General features: G+C 42.8%; 1 protein-coding gene across 1 annotated transcript in view; it reads left to right on the top strand.

The window, feature by feature from the left end:
- cog2 (component of oligomeric golgi complex 2) overlaps positions 1-15,045 on the top strand; it is a 40,263-nt gene that overhangs the window by 13,496 nt on the left and 11,722 nt on the right. The window contains exons 6-7 of the mRNA XM_048597082.1: positions 3,977-4,085; positions 8,822-9,001. Of these exons, the coding sequence (XP_048453039.1) occupies positions 3,977-4,085; positions 8,822-9,001 (289 nt within the window). The remainder of the gene's footprint in view (positions 1-3,976; positions 4,086-8,821; positions 9,002-15,045) is intronic.

A 15,045-nucleotide genomic window follows, 5' to 3' on the forward strand; every position in this document is an offset into this window, starting at 1 on the left:
TGTGTATAATTATGTTGGCTGAGAAAGGGGATGAGCAATTGATTTTTCAATGCTGCTGTGATTTTCCTCCCATGATTTATGAGTATCCAAGAGATTAATCTTCAAACTCTGGAAGCTGCAACAATCTAGTTCAGGATGGGAAATAGCCTCATCCTGTTTATGTGTCTTTTGTGTCTCTTTAAGTTGCTCTTACTTTTACAGTAAGCCACAGTGTGTTTCAAAAACTTGAGCTGAAATTTGAAACATGGAACCCATTCCATTAGCTTCAGGGAGATGCTATTGTCTGAGTACCTGTAGAGTTTATCATTATGTAGGAGAAGGATTGTGGCATGGTGAATGGTAGACTGATACATAAGTGTAAAAGTGTATCATTTCTCAGTTTATTTTAATTTCATCACCAACTTATTTAAAGTACAGCTACATAACTAACTTCGCAGATTAATTTTTTTTCTAGAAACAGCATCATAAATTCTCGTGTCTTCATTGTTCTCTGTTTTCCTTTTCTGATCCTGAATATGCAAGATTTTTAAAAATAAATTTCAAGTACAAGACTGTTATGTAAAAGGTAAAAATGTCAAAAAAACTGATAGTTTTTTGCTGGAATATAATTTTATATAATTGAAAATAACAATCTCACTTCTTCATGTAGCACAAAACTGTTCCTGAAGTTAAGTTGCTAGATTTGATTCCAAAGCCCACAAGGTTTAGGTTTAACTATTAGTGAAACACATTTATTTCTGAGCTTAGGATGAGACACATGGCTGCAGGTGTTTTACCTATTTAGCACTTGATTGAAAATATTACGTGCACAGCATGGAAAAATTTCTGTGTAGGAATTACAAAACAAATGCAGGCATTTCTGGCCAACACATGGCAACTTGCAATTCTGCATTAAAGATAAAAATGGAAAGAACTGCAAATGCAGTAAATCAGAAACAGAAACAGAAACAGAACTTGCTGGAAAAGCTCAGCAGATATGGCAGCATATATGAAGAGAAATCAAAGTTAACGTTTTGGGCTTGGTGACCCTTCCTCAGAACATATTAATAATGTTTAACAGAAACATATTCAGGGAAAAAGGAACACTGATTCAAAGAAGGAGCTATTTTGGTCAACCAAGGTGGCTTTAAGGAAAGTCAGAAGAGGCGAGGGATTTGAGAGGTTTAAGGTGGAAATTCCAGAATGTAGACTGAGATTGATAAAGGCCTGTTACTGGTGTGAAGAAGGAATTTTGGAACGTGTACAGATAATAGTCTTAATACCTCACAAACACCCTGTTTCTGAATCATTCCTTTAATCTTTCTTGCTGACAACCCATTTACTTTAATCCCAGATGCAGGCACTGCATTTGTTTCACTAATTAACTTCGTTGTTATCTTCCTGAGCACTCACATCCTTCACCTTAAAGTTGAGAATTCACCCTTGTCTGAAAGAAGCTGCTAATTGTTTTAGTATTACTTCCCTCACTACTGCAGTGTAAATTACACCCTGCTTGGAGTTACTGGAAGGTCAGTACTGCCCTTCACACTTCCCTGGCTTTGTGAGCTCCTACCAGCAAGCTGCTGAGTTGAAGGAAAAGTGTGTTTGATCTGTGCCATACATTGTTGCCGTGCCATCCTAAGTTGTGTTCTCTGAGAATTTGCTTATACCAATCTCATTATTTGTGGATGAGAAAGTTCTGCCATTTGGTAGCATTCAAACTTTATCTTTCAGGATTAAGTCATTTGAATTCTTTTTTCACATCCTCTGGTTAGCCAGGGATTGCTGTCCACTCATCTCCCTTTTCATAAATCTGCCACGAATCTAATTGACTACCTGTGCTTGAGGGTGGATATGGCCTCTGCTGCTCCCAGATTCAGTAAACCGCACAGTCTTCATTGATTATAACTAGATAGAGAGGATGGTAAGAATGAACATATCCAGAGGTTTCTGTATTAATATGATTCCCTTGACCTTGCAGAGTTAGGTGGAGAAGATAGAGATGTGCTGAAAACAACAAATGCTAGAGATCACAGTGGGTCAGACAACATCCATGGAGAGAGAGCAAACTAATGTTTTACTTCACGTCAGCTCTGAAGAAGAGTCACCTAGACTTAAAAACGTTAGCTTGCTCTCTCCTTGGATGCTGTCTGACCCATTGTGATCTCCAGCATTTGTTGTTTTCAGCACATATTCCAGCATCTATAGTAATTTGCTCCTACTAAGATAGAGGTGTGTGTGTGTGTTTGTGGAGAAGAGATCTGACATAAGAATAGGAGCGTGATTGGAGGGTTTGAAGATGAAGAGATGATTACAACGTGTGTCTGAGTCAGGGTGGGTGGAGCTGAGTATAATATGAGTGTGAGGGTGGAGGGATAGTTTATTATAATATGAGCATGAGGGCAGCTGATTACAATGTGAGGGTGAGGGTTGGGGGAGCTGGTTACTGTGTGAGCATGGAGGCAATTAATTACCATGTGAGTGTGACGGGGTTGGGAGGAATAGCTGATTTCAATGTTGGTTTGTGTGTGAGGATGGGGAGGGTTGATTATGGTATGGTACAGAGAGAAGAGAGCTGAAAACAATTTGTGGGTGGGGCTGGTGGGGTAGTTGATTACAATAAGAGTGAGGATGGGGGAGGAGCTGATTACAATGTGTGTGTGAGTGATGGGAGAAGGGGACGGATAACAATGTTTGGGTGGGGATGTGCAGTTGATAACAGTTTGAGAGGGGGGAGAGGGGAGCTGATTACAATGTTAGTTTCTGTGCTAGTTGACGGAGCTGATTGTAATGTGTGCGTGATGGAGTGGGAGCAGATTATGTTGTTAGTGTGTGAGGGTGGGGGAGCTGATAATGAGTGTGTGTGGCTGGGGGAGAGGGGAGCTGATTACAATGTGAGGGTGGTGGGTGTGGCTGAATATATGGTGAGTGAAGTTTTGAGGGGAATGAGGAGCTGATTACGATGTGAGTGATGGGTTGGTGGGAGAGAGGAACTGATTAGAATGTGAATTGTGCATGGCGGGGTTGCAGCTGATTACAGTGAGAATGTGTGGGTGAGGCTGTGGGAGTAGCTGATTACAATATGAGGGATGGCTTGGGGGAGAGAGAAGTTAATTACAATGTACTTGTGTAGGTGAAGTGAAGCAGGGCTACAGTGAGTCTTCTGTCACCATGGAGAATTGAAACTCACCTGAATATCTAAAAGATGAATTTTTTTTCCCCTTGAAATTCTTTAAAATCACAGACTTTCATAATTAAATGCCATGTATTGCTGTTTTGTTTGGTTGGTTTCTAGCTTCATATTAATTTGAGGTTTTTAAAAATGCAAATGTATTTGCTCATGGGATGTGAGCATCACTGGCTAGGCCAGTCTTTGTTGCCCATCCCTATTGTCCTTGAGGAAATGCTGAGTAAAAGTGGGGTCATTTTAGAAAATAATTTGCAACACCCTGCTATTGATAGCCCTTTGATTCACTTCACGTGTGTATATAATCCAAAAGGTCACTTTCTGTTGTTAGTATGGGTTTCATCCGTATTCGATGTAGTAACAGCATTGAATGCTGAAATGCTGGGATCACTTTAATAATTTGAAATATATGCATTGGTCCATTATCTTGATGGTAATAGAAGGTAAACAAAGAGTAAGTTAATTTTCCTATCTTTTTGGAATGCTAATAATTCCACCCATTTGAAATGGCCTGGAGGTATTTACATTTCACTACCGGTCATGAGGAGAGCTGTAATTGCATGATTTCTTGTCAAAAGATTTTCTGACCTGTTAGTCATCGGCCACTCTCACTCCTGAATATTGCATGCTTGTCAGGATCAACAAAGTAGTTCATGTCAGGGGTCCAGATTTGACTGGTCTCTCAGCTCTAATGGATTGCCTTTAGGGACAGTGTAAAGTGGTTCTCGACATCTGCAGTCGTCATTAACTTTTTAAATACCCTGAACCAGCACGCACAGTTAATTTTCCATGTGTTTTTTCCCTCTACAGCCCTCCCTTGGCAGGGCAGATGCTGGAAAGAATTGGGACTGAATTTAACCAGTTACATTTTCATGCTGTGCAGAGCAAAGGAATGCCCCTTTTGGACAAAGTGAGACCTGTAAGTGTACCATTTGTTGTTGGGCTTGGTGCAGTTCTGATTCAGTGACAGGAACCATGAATCTATATTTAAAAAAGGCACTCTGCAGAGCTGTCATAAAAACAGGCAAACTGATAGTAGGGAATTGCCATCAAAGACTATACTACAGTAATGGATCAAACAATAGATCGTAAATAAACACTGACAAACAGGAAAAGACCCTGTGGTCTGTCTAATCTGTTCTATTCAACTGTTACTCCTCATAATACAGAGACATATCTCACGCTAGCTGACTTGCCAGTCTTAAATAAATAATTAATGGTCAGTTGAGCTTGTTGCTAAGCCAATTGGAATATTACACTGCCCACACCATAACATGGTTGACATGAGCAGGCTGTTTTTTTAAAAAGTAGTTGTAAGTAAGTGGGAAGGGTGTGTGGAGGGGCCACATCATTCAGGGAGTGTTTTGCGCATATTAGCAGCTGCCTGTCAAAGTACTCCCTCCCTTTCCTGTTTCCCCCTCCCTCCCGCTCATGTCCCCTTCCCTAGGGTGTCTGATTGCTCCCCATCTTAAAAGCAAGGAACCTTGCTGGTTCCAGGATCCATCAAAGTCCAGCATGTGCCCGGTTCCACACAGTGCCCGGTGACCAAGCTGTGATGCTGCTCGGGCCAATCGAGCTGCCGATCAAACCTGAGGGCATGACTTCCACCCACTGAAGGACAGAGATTCCGCTTTCATCTTGCTTAGGCCACCTGCAGTGTACAGTGACCTTTGAGTGGCTTCTTTTAGGAGTGTCAGCTGCTACACGAAAATGTAGTTAAAGGGATTACTTTGACCCTGATGAATTGGATGCAGTGATCTGCCTATTGTATAGGATAATCGCTATCCCCTGTCACAAATAGGCTTGAATCTCACTTGGGATGACAAAGGAATTCCACAGAGCTTTGTTGCTGTCCTTAATTTTCATCTTGCTAATTGTCCCTGAATTTGATTAATCTGAGAATCGCAGTCACTTTCCTACTGATTGCCCGACAGGATTCTGAAATCTCTGGATCTGAGAAATTTTGTCTGTGTCTGGTTTGCACTGTTTTTGATGGATCTGCCAGCTTTCCCAGTTCTCCTGGGAACTGGGAGAAGAGTAGAGATATATAATTCAAGTGCAGTTATTTGAAATAATTTCGGGCGTTTTTTTTCCATTTATATATTCATGGGAAGACAGTTGTAACATGGTAATATCTTTGAACTATTAATCCAGAGGCTCAAGCTAATAGGGAACAGGGTTCAAATCCCCCCATTTCTACAGGTGAAATTTAAATTAAAATTGGAATTGAATGCTCCTCTGCGTAAATGCCAAGAATGACAACTATTGATTTTGAGGCTGGATGCTAGATGGATGGCAGATTTAGAGAGGTGGTCACACTGCAGCTTAAGGGACTGGCGGAAAGAAGGGGATGGGTAGCTGCCAGGTAGCTTAAAAGAAACGGGCACCTAGTGTATGAGACTTCTGGGGTCCCGTTCACAAATCAGTTTTCAATTTTGGAAGATGATGAGGGTGCCCCTTCCTTAAGAGTACAGTCAGAACCAAGTTTCTGGTACCTGGAGTAACCCGACTGTACAGGAAGGGAGGAAGAAGGAAAGAGGAGCAATAGTGATAAGTCATTCAATAGTGGAGGACAGGCAAGCTTCTCTCACTGGCAATATGACGCCAGGATTGTATATTACCTCTCTGGTGCCAGGGTCAAGGGAAGCATGGTTGGATAGGGGCAAAGAGAATGTGAAAGGTTAGGGATGTGGAATGATAGAAGAGCCAGAGGTTGTGGTCCACATTGGTACCAGTGGCTTGGGTAGGAAAGAGCATACAGTCCTGGAATCAGAATTTAGGGAGATAGGTAGAAAGTTAGCGAGCAATATAATAATCTCTGAATTACTCCCAGTGCCACACGCAAGCGAGTATTGAAATAGGAGGATAACTCAGATGAATGCATTGCTGGAAAGATGGTGCAGGAGGGAGGATCTTAGATTCCTGGGATTCTGGCAAAGATGGCACCTGTGCAAATCTGCACATGATAAAAGCTGGGATTAAGCTCATTGCAGCATATTTCACTAGTGCAATTGGGAGGCCTTTAAACTAACTTGACAGCGGTGTGGGAATGTAAGAAGAACAATAGAGACAATACCAAGTCCTGTAAATTTCTTAGGGATACAGCTGGCACTAGCATAGAGAACATTAAGTCGGAATAAGAGAGAAAGAAATGAAATCCAAAACACAGTTAACATGCATGTGTGTAAATGCATGGAGCATAATAAGGAGAGTTGGGAAGATACAGATGCAAATCGCTAAGTGGAATTATGGTGTCGTGTGGTGAAGGAGACCTGGCTCAAGAAAGGGCAAGACTGACTGTTAAATATTCTTGGGTATTAGTTGTTTAGGAAAGATTAGAAAAGGAAGGAAGGAAGGATAGCAGTATTGGTTAAGGACGCACTGCAGTACTGGACAAATAAGATGTTTCAGAGGACTCAATGATCGGGTCAAGTTGGCTAGAGCTATGGAATAAAAAGGGTGCAATTACATTGCTCAGTGTAGTCTCTAGGCCACCAACTAGTGAAAAGAATGTAGAGGAACAAATCAACAGGGAAGTTACGGAGAACTGCCATCATTATGGAGTAGTCTTTATGAGAGACTTAAGTTACCCAAATACAGACTTGGATACTGGGAGCAAGTGTTCCTAGGTTGTGTTCAGGAGAGTTTCATATGGCAGCAACTTCTAGAAACAATTATTTAGGATAGCCTTAGTAATCACATGAAAAATGTGTATTGATTAGGAGGTTTCATTAACTCACTGGAGTTTGTTTTGAAGCTGTAACAGGAAGGGTTGATATGGGTAATGCATTTGAAGTGGTATACGTGGATTTCCAGAAGGTGTTTGATATAGTTTTACACTTTGAGGAAAGTTGCAAGTCATGGCATAAAGGGGACAGTAGCAATGTGAATACAAAATTGTCTGAGTGATAGGAAACAGTGGTGGTCAATGGATATTTTTGGGCTGGAGGAAGATTTGTAGTCAGGGGTCAGAATTGGGACCCATGCTTTTCTTGACATATGTTAATGATCTCGATGTTGGTGTGTAGGGAACAATTAAAAGTTTGCAGATGACACAGAAGTTGGAAGAAATGTAAACTCCAAGGAGGAGAGTGCAGAATTTCAAAAGGACATTGACAAGTTGATAAAGTGGGCAGATAGGTGACAAGCTGTTTAATGCAGAGAAGTATGAGGTGTTGCACTTTTGTTAGAAGAACATTGAAAGACACTATTTAATAAGGGATACAATTTTAAAGTGAGTTTAGGAGCAGAGGGATATGGGTATTTATGTGGACAGATCATTGAAAATGGCAGGATAGTTAGAGAGACCAATGAATACAGCATACAGTGTTCTCAGCTTTATTAACATTGACATAAAGTACAAGATGAAGGAGGCGATGTTGAACTTGTGTAAGACGTTTGTTAGACCCTAGCTAGAGTATTGTGTAAAGTTGTGGGTGGCATATTATAGGAAAGATGTGAATGCATCGGAGAGCATGCAGAAGCGATGTACGTGAATGGTTCCAGGACTGAGAAACTTCAGTTATGTGGATAAATTAAAGAAGTTGGAACTTTTCTCCTTGGAGAGAAGACACCTGAGATGCAATTTGATAGAGATTTTCATTAGTGGGCTAGAGTAGATAGGGAGAAGCTGTTCCCGCCGTAAAAGGAACAAGAACAAGAGGGCGTAGATTTGAAGTGATATGCAAGCGACCCAAGGGTGTTGTGAGAAAAATCATTTTGACACAGTCAGTAGTTAGGATGTTGAATTCACTGCTTGGAACCATGGTGGAGGCAGGTTTAATTGAGGCTTCAAGAGAGCATTAAATAATTATTTGGATAGAAGTGGTGCGTATAGATATGAGGAAAAACACAGGAGACTGGCACTAGAAAATAGAACCAGTGCAGTCAGGATGAGCCGATTGGCCTCCTGCGCCATAACAATTCCGTGATATAGGAATACATCATTCAGATACACATCCTGGTCTGCTATTCAGTAGATCACAGATAATCCACATTTTTATTTCAATTGCCTGTCTTGGTTCCATTGCTTTTACTACCCTTATTGACATAAGTCTCATCGATACCAATCTTAATGTTTTCAATTGACCCTCACCCACTTCAACTGTCGTTTGCAGAAGTTCCAGATTTGCCATGATCCTTTGTGTGAAGAGGTGCTTCCTGATATCACACCTGTGTGATCTAGCTCTGATATTAAGCTTATCTCCCCATGTTGTTCTGAATTCCTACACAATTGGAATTTATTTCTCCCTCTACCCTATTAATTCATGTAGTTACCTTAAATGCCCCATCAGATCATCTCTCTATCTTCTATACTAATGGGAATATAAATGTAGTTTATGCATTGCCTCACAGTCCTCCATAACTTAATTTTTTCAGTCTTGGGAGCATTTTGGTGGATAACTCCTTTAATCACTCCAAAGCCAATAAATCCTTCCCTGAGATGTGGTGCGCAGAACTAAACACAGTAGCATGAGGAGCACTTGAGTTATTCATGACAAAACAGCAATTGGTGTTTAAAAAAAAACCTGTAGTTCTCTAAATTTGACTGGTTTCATCCCAGTGTCGAATGTTGTTACATCTGCCCCACCAATCAGTTCTGTATTTATGTGTGCCAGGACAATTTGCATCATGTATTTTGAACTTTGTTTGCAGCGAATAGCTGGAATCACAGCCATGCTTCAGCAGTCCCTGGAAGGGCTGCTGTTGGAAGGCCTGCAAACTGCCAATGTTGAGATTGTACGTCCTTGTTTACGGACATATGCGACCATAGACAAAACGAGGGATGCAGAAGCACTGATTGGTCAGGTGCTTGTGAAACCATATGTGGAAGAGGTAAGTGGATTGTTGCTGTAGGCATTCTAGGAAGAATTTTGCAGTTTGCCATGAATCTGATTTATTTTTTAAGTCATATTTGAGTAAAGCTGCAGTTTTAGCAAGTATGAGATTGACTGAGGAGAATAAAAGTTTTCCTGTGGTGGTGAAGTGGTGAGGAGGGTAGCGATGCATCAAGGACTGAGGGTTTGAGAATGGAGACCACAGAGAGAGAAGTCATGAAAGAAGACTACCTCCAATCGTGATGTAGTGACTAGGGAATAGTGTCTCAGAATGAGGAAAATGTAATCACCTCAGAGAATTGGTGAGGAGGCAACAGCACCTCTGAAGGAACAGCAACTTGGAATGGAGGGCAGAATATCACAAAGTGAGATGTTGAGGAGGGATGACAATCTATTACCTTAAGGTGACTTGGTGAGGAGAAATGAGATGGTGGTGTGAGAATTAGTGACTTGGAGAAGAAGGGAGACGCTTAGGTAATGAGGTGGTAATATAAGAGGATTGTAAGAAATAAAGAAGATTGGTTCATGCAGTGATGAGGTAAGAGGGTAGGGGAGTGAGACAGAATGAGGAGATAGGTTGGGGGAATGGGGTTAGGAGAGGACTGGGGAGTTAGAACGTAAAAGGAGTAGGAGTCGACTACGTGGCCTGGTGAGACTGTTATGTCATTCAGTACAATCATGGCTGATCTTGGGCTGTCCATTCCCCATATCCCTCAATTGCCAAAAAAACAAACATCTGTCTGTCTCAGCCTTAAATATATTCAAAATGTAGCAATCACAACCTTCTGGGGTGGGAAATTCCTAACATTCAAAATCCTTTGAGTGAAGTAATTGTTCCTTATCTCCATTCTAAATGATTGGCCCCTCATCCTGAGAATGTAATGCATACATGCACAACCCACCACCAGGGTCACTGCTACTGCCGACAACATGGGTCTAGTTGAACAGAGATGGGTGTAGCCGAGTACAAAATTGGAGAGCTTGGTACTGTCTAATACCAGCCTAATTTGGGCCCATGTTGAAGTTAGTCCTGGAACAGCTGGTCAAGTGACCAAAGCAGACATTTATTTCAGAATTAAAGAAATATGCTTTACAATCAATTAATTCTTTTGAAGTGTGCTTGATGCTGGAATGTTGGAACTACAGTAGCCAATTTGCGGACAGCAAAATCTCATAAGCACCCCTGTTATGTTGAGCAGATAATCTCTTTTACCAATGTTGGTTAGGGATAAAAGTTAGGCAGAACATTTGAATATTTGAACTGCCCAGTTTTTCTTCAAAACTGAGCCATATGATCTTTCATGACCACCTGAGAGAACAAAAAGGTCACTTGAACGTTTCAAGCAATGTGTGATATCGTCAATAGGGCAGTGCTCTATCAGAACTAGCACTGGAGAGTCAATCTGGGTCGCAGGTTCAAGTCATTGGAATGGAACTTTGATCCACACCTATCTCACTCAAAAGTGAGTGCTATCTACTGTGTCTCATTAGTTTATTTGGAGTGTGTAGTAGCAGCTAGTGGCCACTGATGAAAGGTGAAAGTTTTTTATGTTCGGGATTTTTAATGATTTTGGTAGAGAACATAAAACCATAAGATGTAGGAGCAGAATTAGGCTCTCACCCCCACCCTCTAACAGTATCTGCTGACACCACAACTGGGAGCAGCATAGACAGGAAGAGCCTGTTTCTATGCTGTATTGCTCTGTGATTCTACAAATCTGCATGCACTTTAATCCAGAAACGTACATGACATGTGTCTGCAATCCTGCCCATCACCTCCCCCTGCATCTCCACAGGCCACATCCCCTGGACTGTTTAAATGTGCACGCATGATTTAAAGCAGCGTATAATGTATGTGCGCTGGTGTCAGCAAATGCAGCCTTTCGTTTGAGGTTTCTAGAAACGTGCCCACTTTTGTGGGTCAAGTCTGTGGCCTTTTTAGAACATAGTGCCCAGGCTTGTTTAGAGGAGTTTTCTTTCTGAAGGAAGGTCCAGGTATCAATTAATGAAATTCAACCTTAGTAGTTCCCTTTTGTTAGAAATAACTGCATTAGTGAGATTTGTTTAAAAAGTTGTCTTTTTTTTTGTTTTGATGCAATTCTAAAGTAAACTTGAGAATTTTAAAATTGGTCTTGATTTGTGACCATTCTGGGTCCATTCAGATATCAGGGGTTATCACGCATACATTTAAGAAAATATTCATAAGCAGTTTGACTGGAAATTGTTTATTACCACAAGCAAATATGCAAACAACCATGCTGTCTGAGAATAAAAGTAGCTTTTTTCAAAGTGCAGACAAAATGAACTCAGATGATTTGATGGGGGCTGTGATTTTTCCTGTTGTTATTTCAGTTATTTATGTTAACAATTTACATTTTTTTTGCAAAGCATACTTTGTTCATAAATTTTCTATTATGCATTACAGAACAATTCAAATCAGACATTATGGAAAATTAAAGTATCACATTCCTCATTTAATTATTGCACTTTTGAGGTTGCCTTTATCCATATGTAAAACTTGAACATTTACTAAATATGACAAATTACTTATATTCCAATACATCCCTTTGGATATCATGGCAGAAAGGCCTTTGATGGTGGCTTTTCTCCGCTGCACCTCGGTGGCGGCTGTCCAGAACTTTAGTGAATCCCATAACAAGTAGTCCTGGACTTTGAAATATGCCTGTCTGCAACACGTCCCGGTTGAGGATATCTCTTCACAATGAAAGATCACCGGACAAAAGAGCGTTTTTCACTGAGTTGATGGTCCTCGAGGTGTACTTGATGTTTATCTCGATGTTCATCTTTGTACAGCACAAGAGTTCATTGTCTTGGAGTTGGTTGGGTCGAACCTCACCAAAATTGTTGCATCTCTCTCTGGACCTCATTCGCAAAGACACATTCAGAAGGAGATATGCAGCAATCTCTTCATCACTGCGATCATCTAGAGGGCAGTTTATGGTGGCACCATTATCACCACCAGCCAGGCTACACCTTGGTGCTTATTAGAAAGTTCTGATGACAAGGCATTCTGCCAAACGACTTTCAGTGTCTCCTCAGAGAACAATTTCACAGGATCAACCCTCTCCTTTCACGACAGGGCCTTGAGGGCGTTGTGCTGACCACACTGCTTGATGGACTTGTGTTCAAAAGCGTTTTTTGTACAAACATTTCTGCGAAGGACAGGTGGTACAGTATAGAGCATTTGTGGAAACATGACCAAATCCATCCTTCACAACCTGGGAACAGGTAGAACCTCAGCATGTAATGACACCTGATGTTTGCATACTGAGGGTCTACACATAGCTTGATGCAGCTACATTCTGATGTGGTCAGTGTTGGGTACATGTTCTCTCTCTCACTCTCCCCTCCCCAAATCCAGAGAGTTGTACAATGTGTCCCTGTCGACACAATTCACCTTTTGACCTTCAGATGGCACAGGTGATCACTGTGGCACAGGCTTGGGGAATGGACCAGCAAGCACACAGTAGATGGAATTTAATGCAGAGAAGTGTGAAGTGCTACATATTGGCAGGAAGAATGAGGAGAAGTGAATAAACTAAATGGTAGAATTCTAAAGAGATGTGCAGAAACCTAGAGAAGTATAGGCAGTGGTATCTGCACAGGCAAATCAAGAAGGCCTCCAGATGCAAGGATTTATAATTGGTGGCCTGGAGTACCAAAGCAAGAAAATTATAATAGACCTTTACAAAATATTGTCTTGCCTCCCTGTTGGAATATTTTGGCTAATACTTGAGGAATGATGTCCAAACCTTCAAGAGGATGCAGAAGAGCTGAAAGAGTCCTAGAAGTGAAACAAAAACAAAGTTGCTGGAAAAGCTCAGCAGGTCTGGCAGCATCTGTGAAGGAGAAAACAGAGTTAACATTTCGGGTCCGGTGACCCTTCCTCAGACCTGATGGTGGCTGGGAAAACGTTAGTTTATATGCAGAAAATAGGGAGGTTGGTGGGGTAGGGAGTAAACGATAGGATAGAGCCCAAAGAGAGAAAAAAACAGTTGGACAGACAAAGGAGTTACTAACGATCAGGCTGGGAGGGTGAGTAGTTGTTAATGGGGACTGTTAGTGACTATAAACAGGGGGTGTGTAATGGCAGGCTATGTGGTAACAAGGCCTGGTGTATGGGGTGGGGTGCTGGGACATGGGAGAGTTTAGGCCCTAAAATTATTGAACTCAATATTGAGTCTGGAGGGCTGTAGGGTCCCCAAGCGGAAAATGAGGTGTTGTTCCTCCAGCTTGCGTTGGGCTTCACCGGAACACTGTAGCAAGCCAGAGACACAGATGTTGGCCAGGGAGCAGGGTGGTGCATTGAAGTGGCAGGCAACAGGTAGTTCTGGGTCTTTTTTGCGAACAGAATGTAGATGTTCTGCGAAGCGGTCGCCAAGTCTACGCTTCGTTTCCCCAATGTAGAGGAGACCACATTGTGAGCAGCGAATGCAGTAGACTAGATTGTGGGAAGTGCAGGTGAAGTGTTGCTTCACCTGGAAGGTATGTTTGAGCCCTTGGATTCTGGGGAGGGAGGAGGTAAATATACAGGTGTTGCACCTTCGCCGGTTACAGGGGAAGGTGCCGTAGGCCTGTGGGGAGGTGTTGGGGGTGATGGAAGTGTGGACCAGGGTGTCCTGGAGGGAACGGTCCCTGCGGAAGGCGGACAAGAGAGGTGAGGGGAATACGTGTCTGGTGGTGGCATCTTGCTGGAGGTGGCAGAAATGGCGTCTGATCTTCTGGATGTGGATGCTGGTGGGATGGTAGGTGAGGATGAGGGGAGCTCTATCGCTGTTGCAGGAGGGAAGAGAAGAGAAGGGGTGAGGGGGGGAAGTGCGGGAGATGGGTCGGACCTGGTTGAGGGCCCTGTCGACAACGGAGCTGGGGAATCCTCGGTTGAGGAAGAAGGTGGACATTTCGGAGGCTCCCTTATAGAAGTTGACCTCATCTGAAAATATGCTTCGGAGACGGAGGAACTGAGAGAATGGGATGGAGTCTTTACAGGAAGTGGGGTGTGAGGATGTATAGTCCAGGTAGCTGTGGGAGTCAGTGGATTTGTAATGGATATTAGTGACCAGTCTATCCCCAGAAATGGAAACAGAAATGTCGAGGAAGAGAAGGGAGGAGTCAGAGATAGACCAGGTGAAAGTGAGGGCAGAGTGGAAATTGGAGGCAAAACTGATGAAGTTTTCCAATTCCAGACGAGAGAGGGAAGCAGCACTGATGATATCATCGATGTATCAGAGAAAGAGTTGTGGGTGGGGGCCGGAATAGGACCAGAACAAGGAATGTTCCACGTACCCCACAAAGAGACAGGCATAACTAGGGCCCATGCGGTTACTCATGGCAACCCCTCTTACCTGAAGAAAATGAGAGGAGTTGAAAGAGAAGTTGTTGAGGGTGAGGCCAAGCTCGGCCAAGCGGAGAAGGGTGGTGGTGGTTGGGGATGGTTCAGGTCTTTGCTCCAGGAAGAAGCAGAGAGCCCTAATACCCTCCTGGTGGGGAATGGATGTGTAAAGGGATTGCACATCCATGGTAAAGAGGAGGTGGCTGGAGCCAGTAAACTCGAAGCTTTGAAACCGGCGTAAGGCGTCAGATGAATCGTGGATGTATGTGGGTAGGGATTGGACCGGGGGGAGAAGACTGAGTCAAGGTAGGAAGAGATGAGTTCTGTGGGGCATGAGCAGGCTGAAACAATGGGTCTTCCAGGACAGAGATAGTAGGAACTGCAGGTGCTGGAGAATCTGAGATAACAAGGTGTAGAGCTGGATGAACACAGCAGGCCAAGCAGCGTCAAGAGCAAGAAAGGCTGACACCCCGGGCCCAGACCTCCCCCCAGAAATGGGTCTGAAGAAGGGTCGAGGCCCGAAACGTCAGCTTCCTGCTCCTCCGATGCTGCCTGGCCTGCTGTGTTCATCCAGCTCCACACCAGATTTGAATTTAGTTGGGTCACAGTACCATTAGTCAGATAACAAGATGTAGAGCTGAATGTACACAGCAGGCCAAGCAGCAGAGGAGCAGGAAAGCTGACGTTTCGGG

This window comes from Rhincodon typus, chromosome 5 (assembly GCF_021869965.1).
Source record: "Rhincodon typus isolate 14 chromosome 5, sRhiTyp1.1, whole genome shotgun sequence".
Classification (NCBI taxonomy): domain Eukaryota; kingdom Metazoa; phylum Chordata; class Chondrichthyes; order Orectolobiformes; family Rhincodontidae; genus Rhincodon; species Rhincodon typus.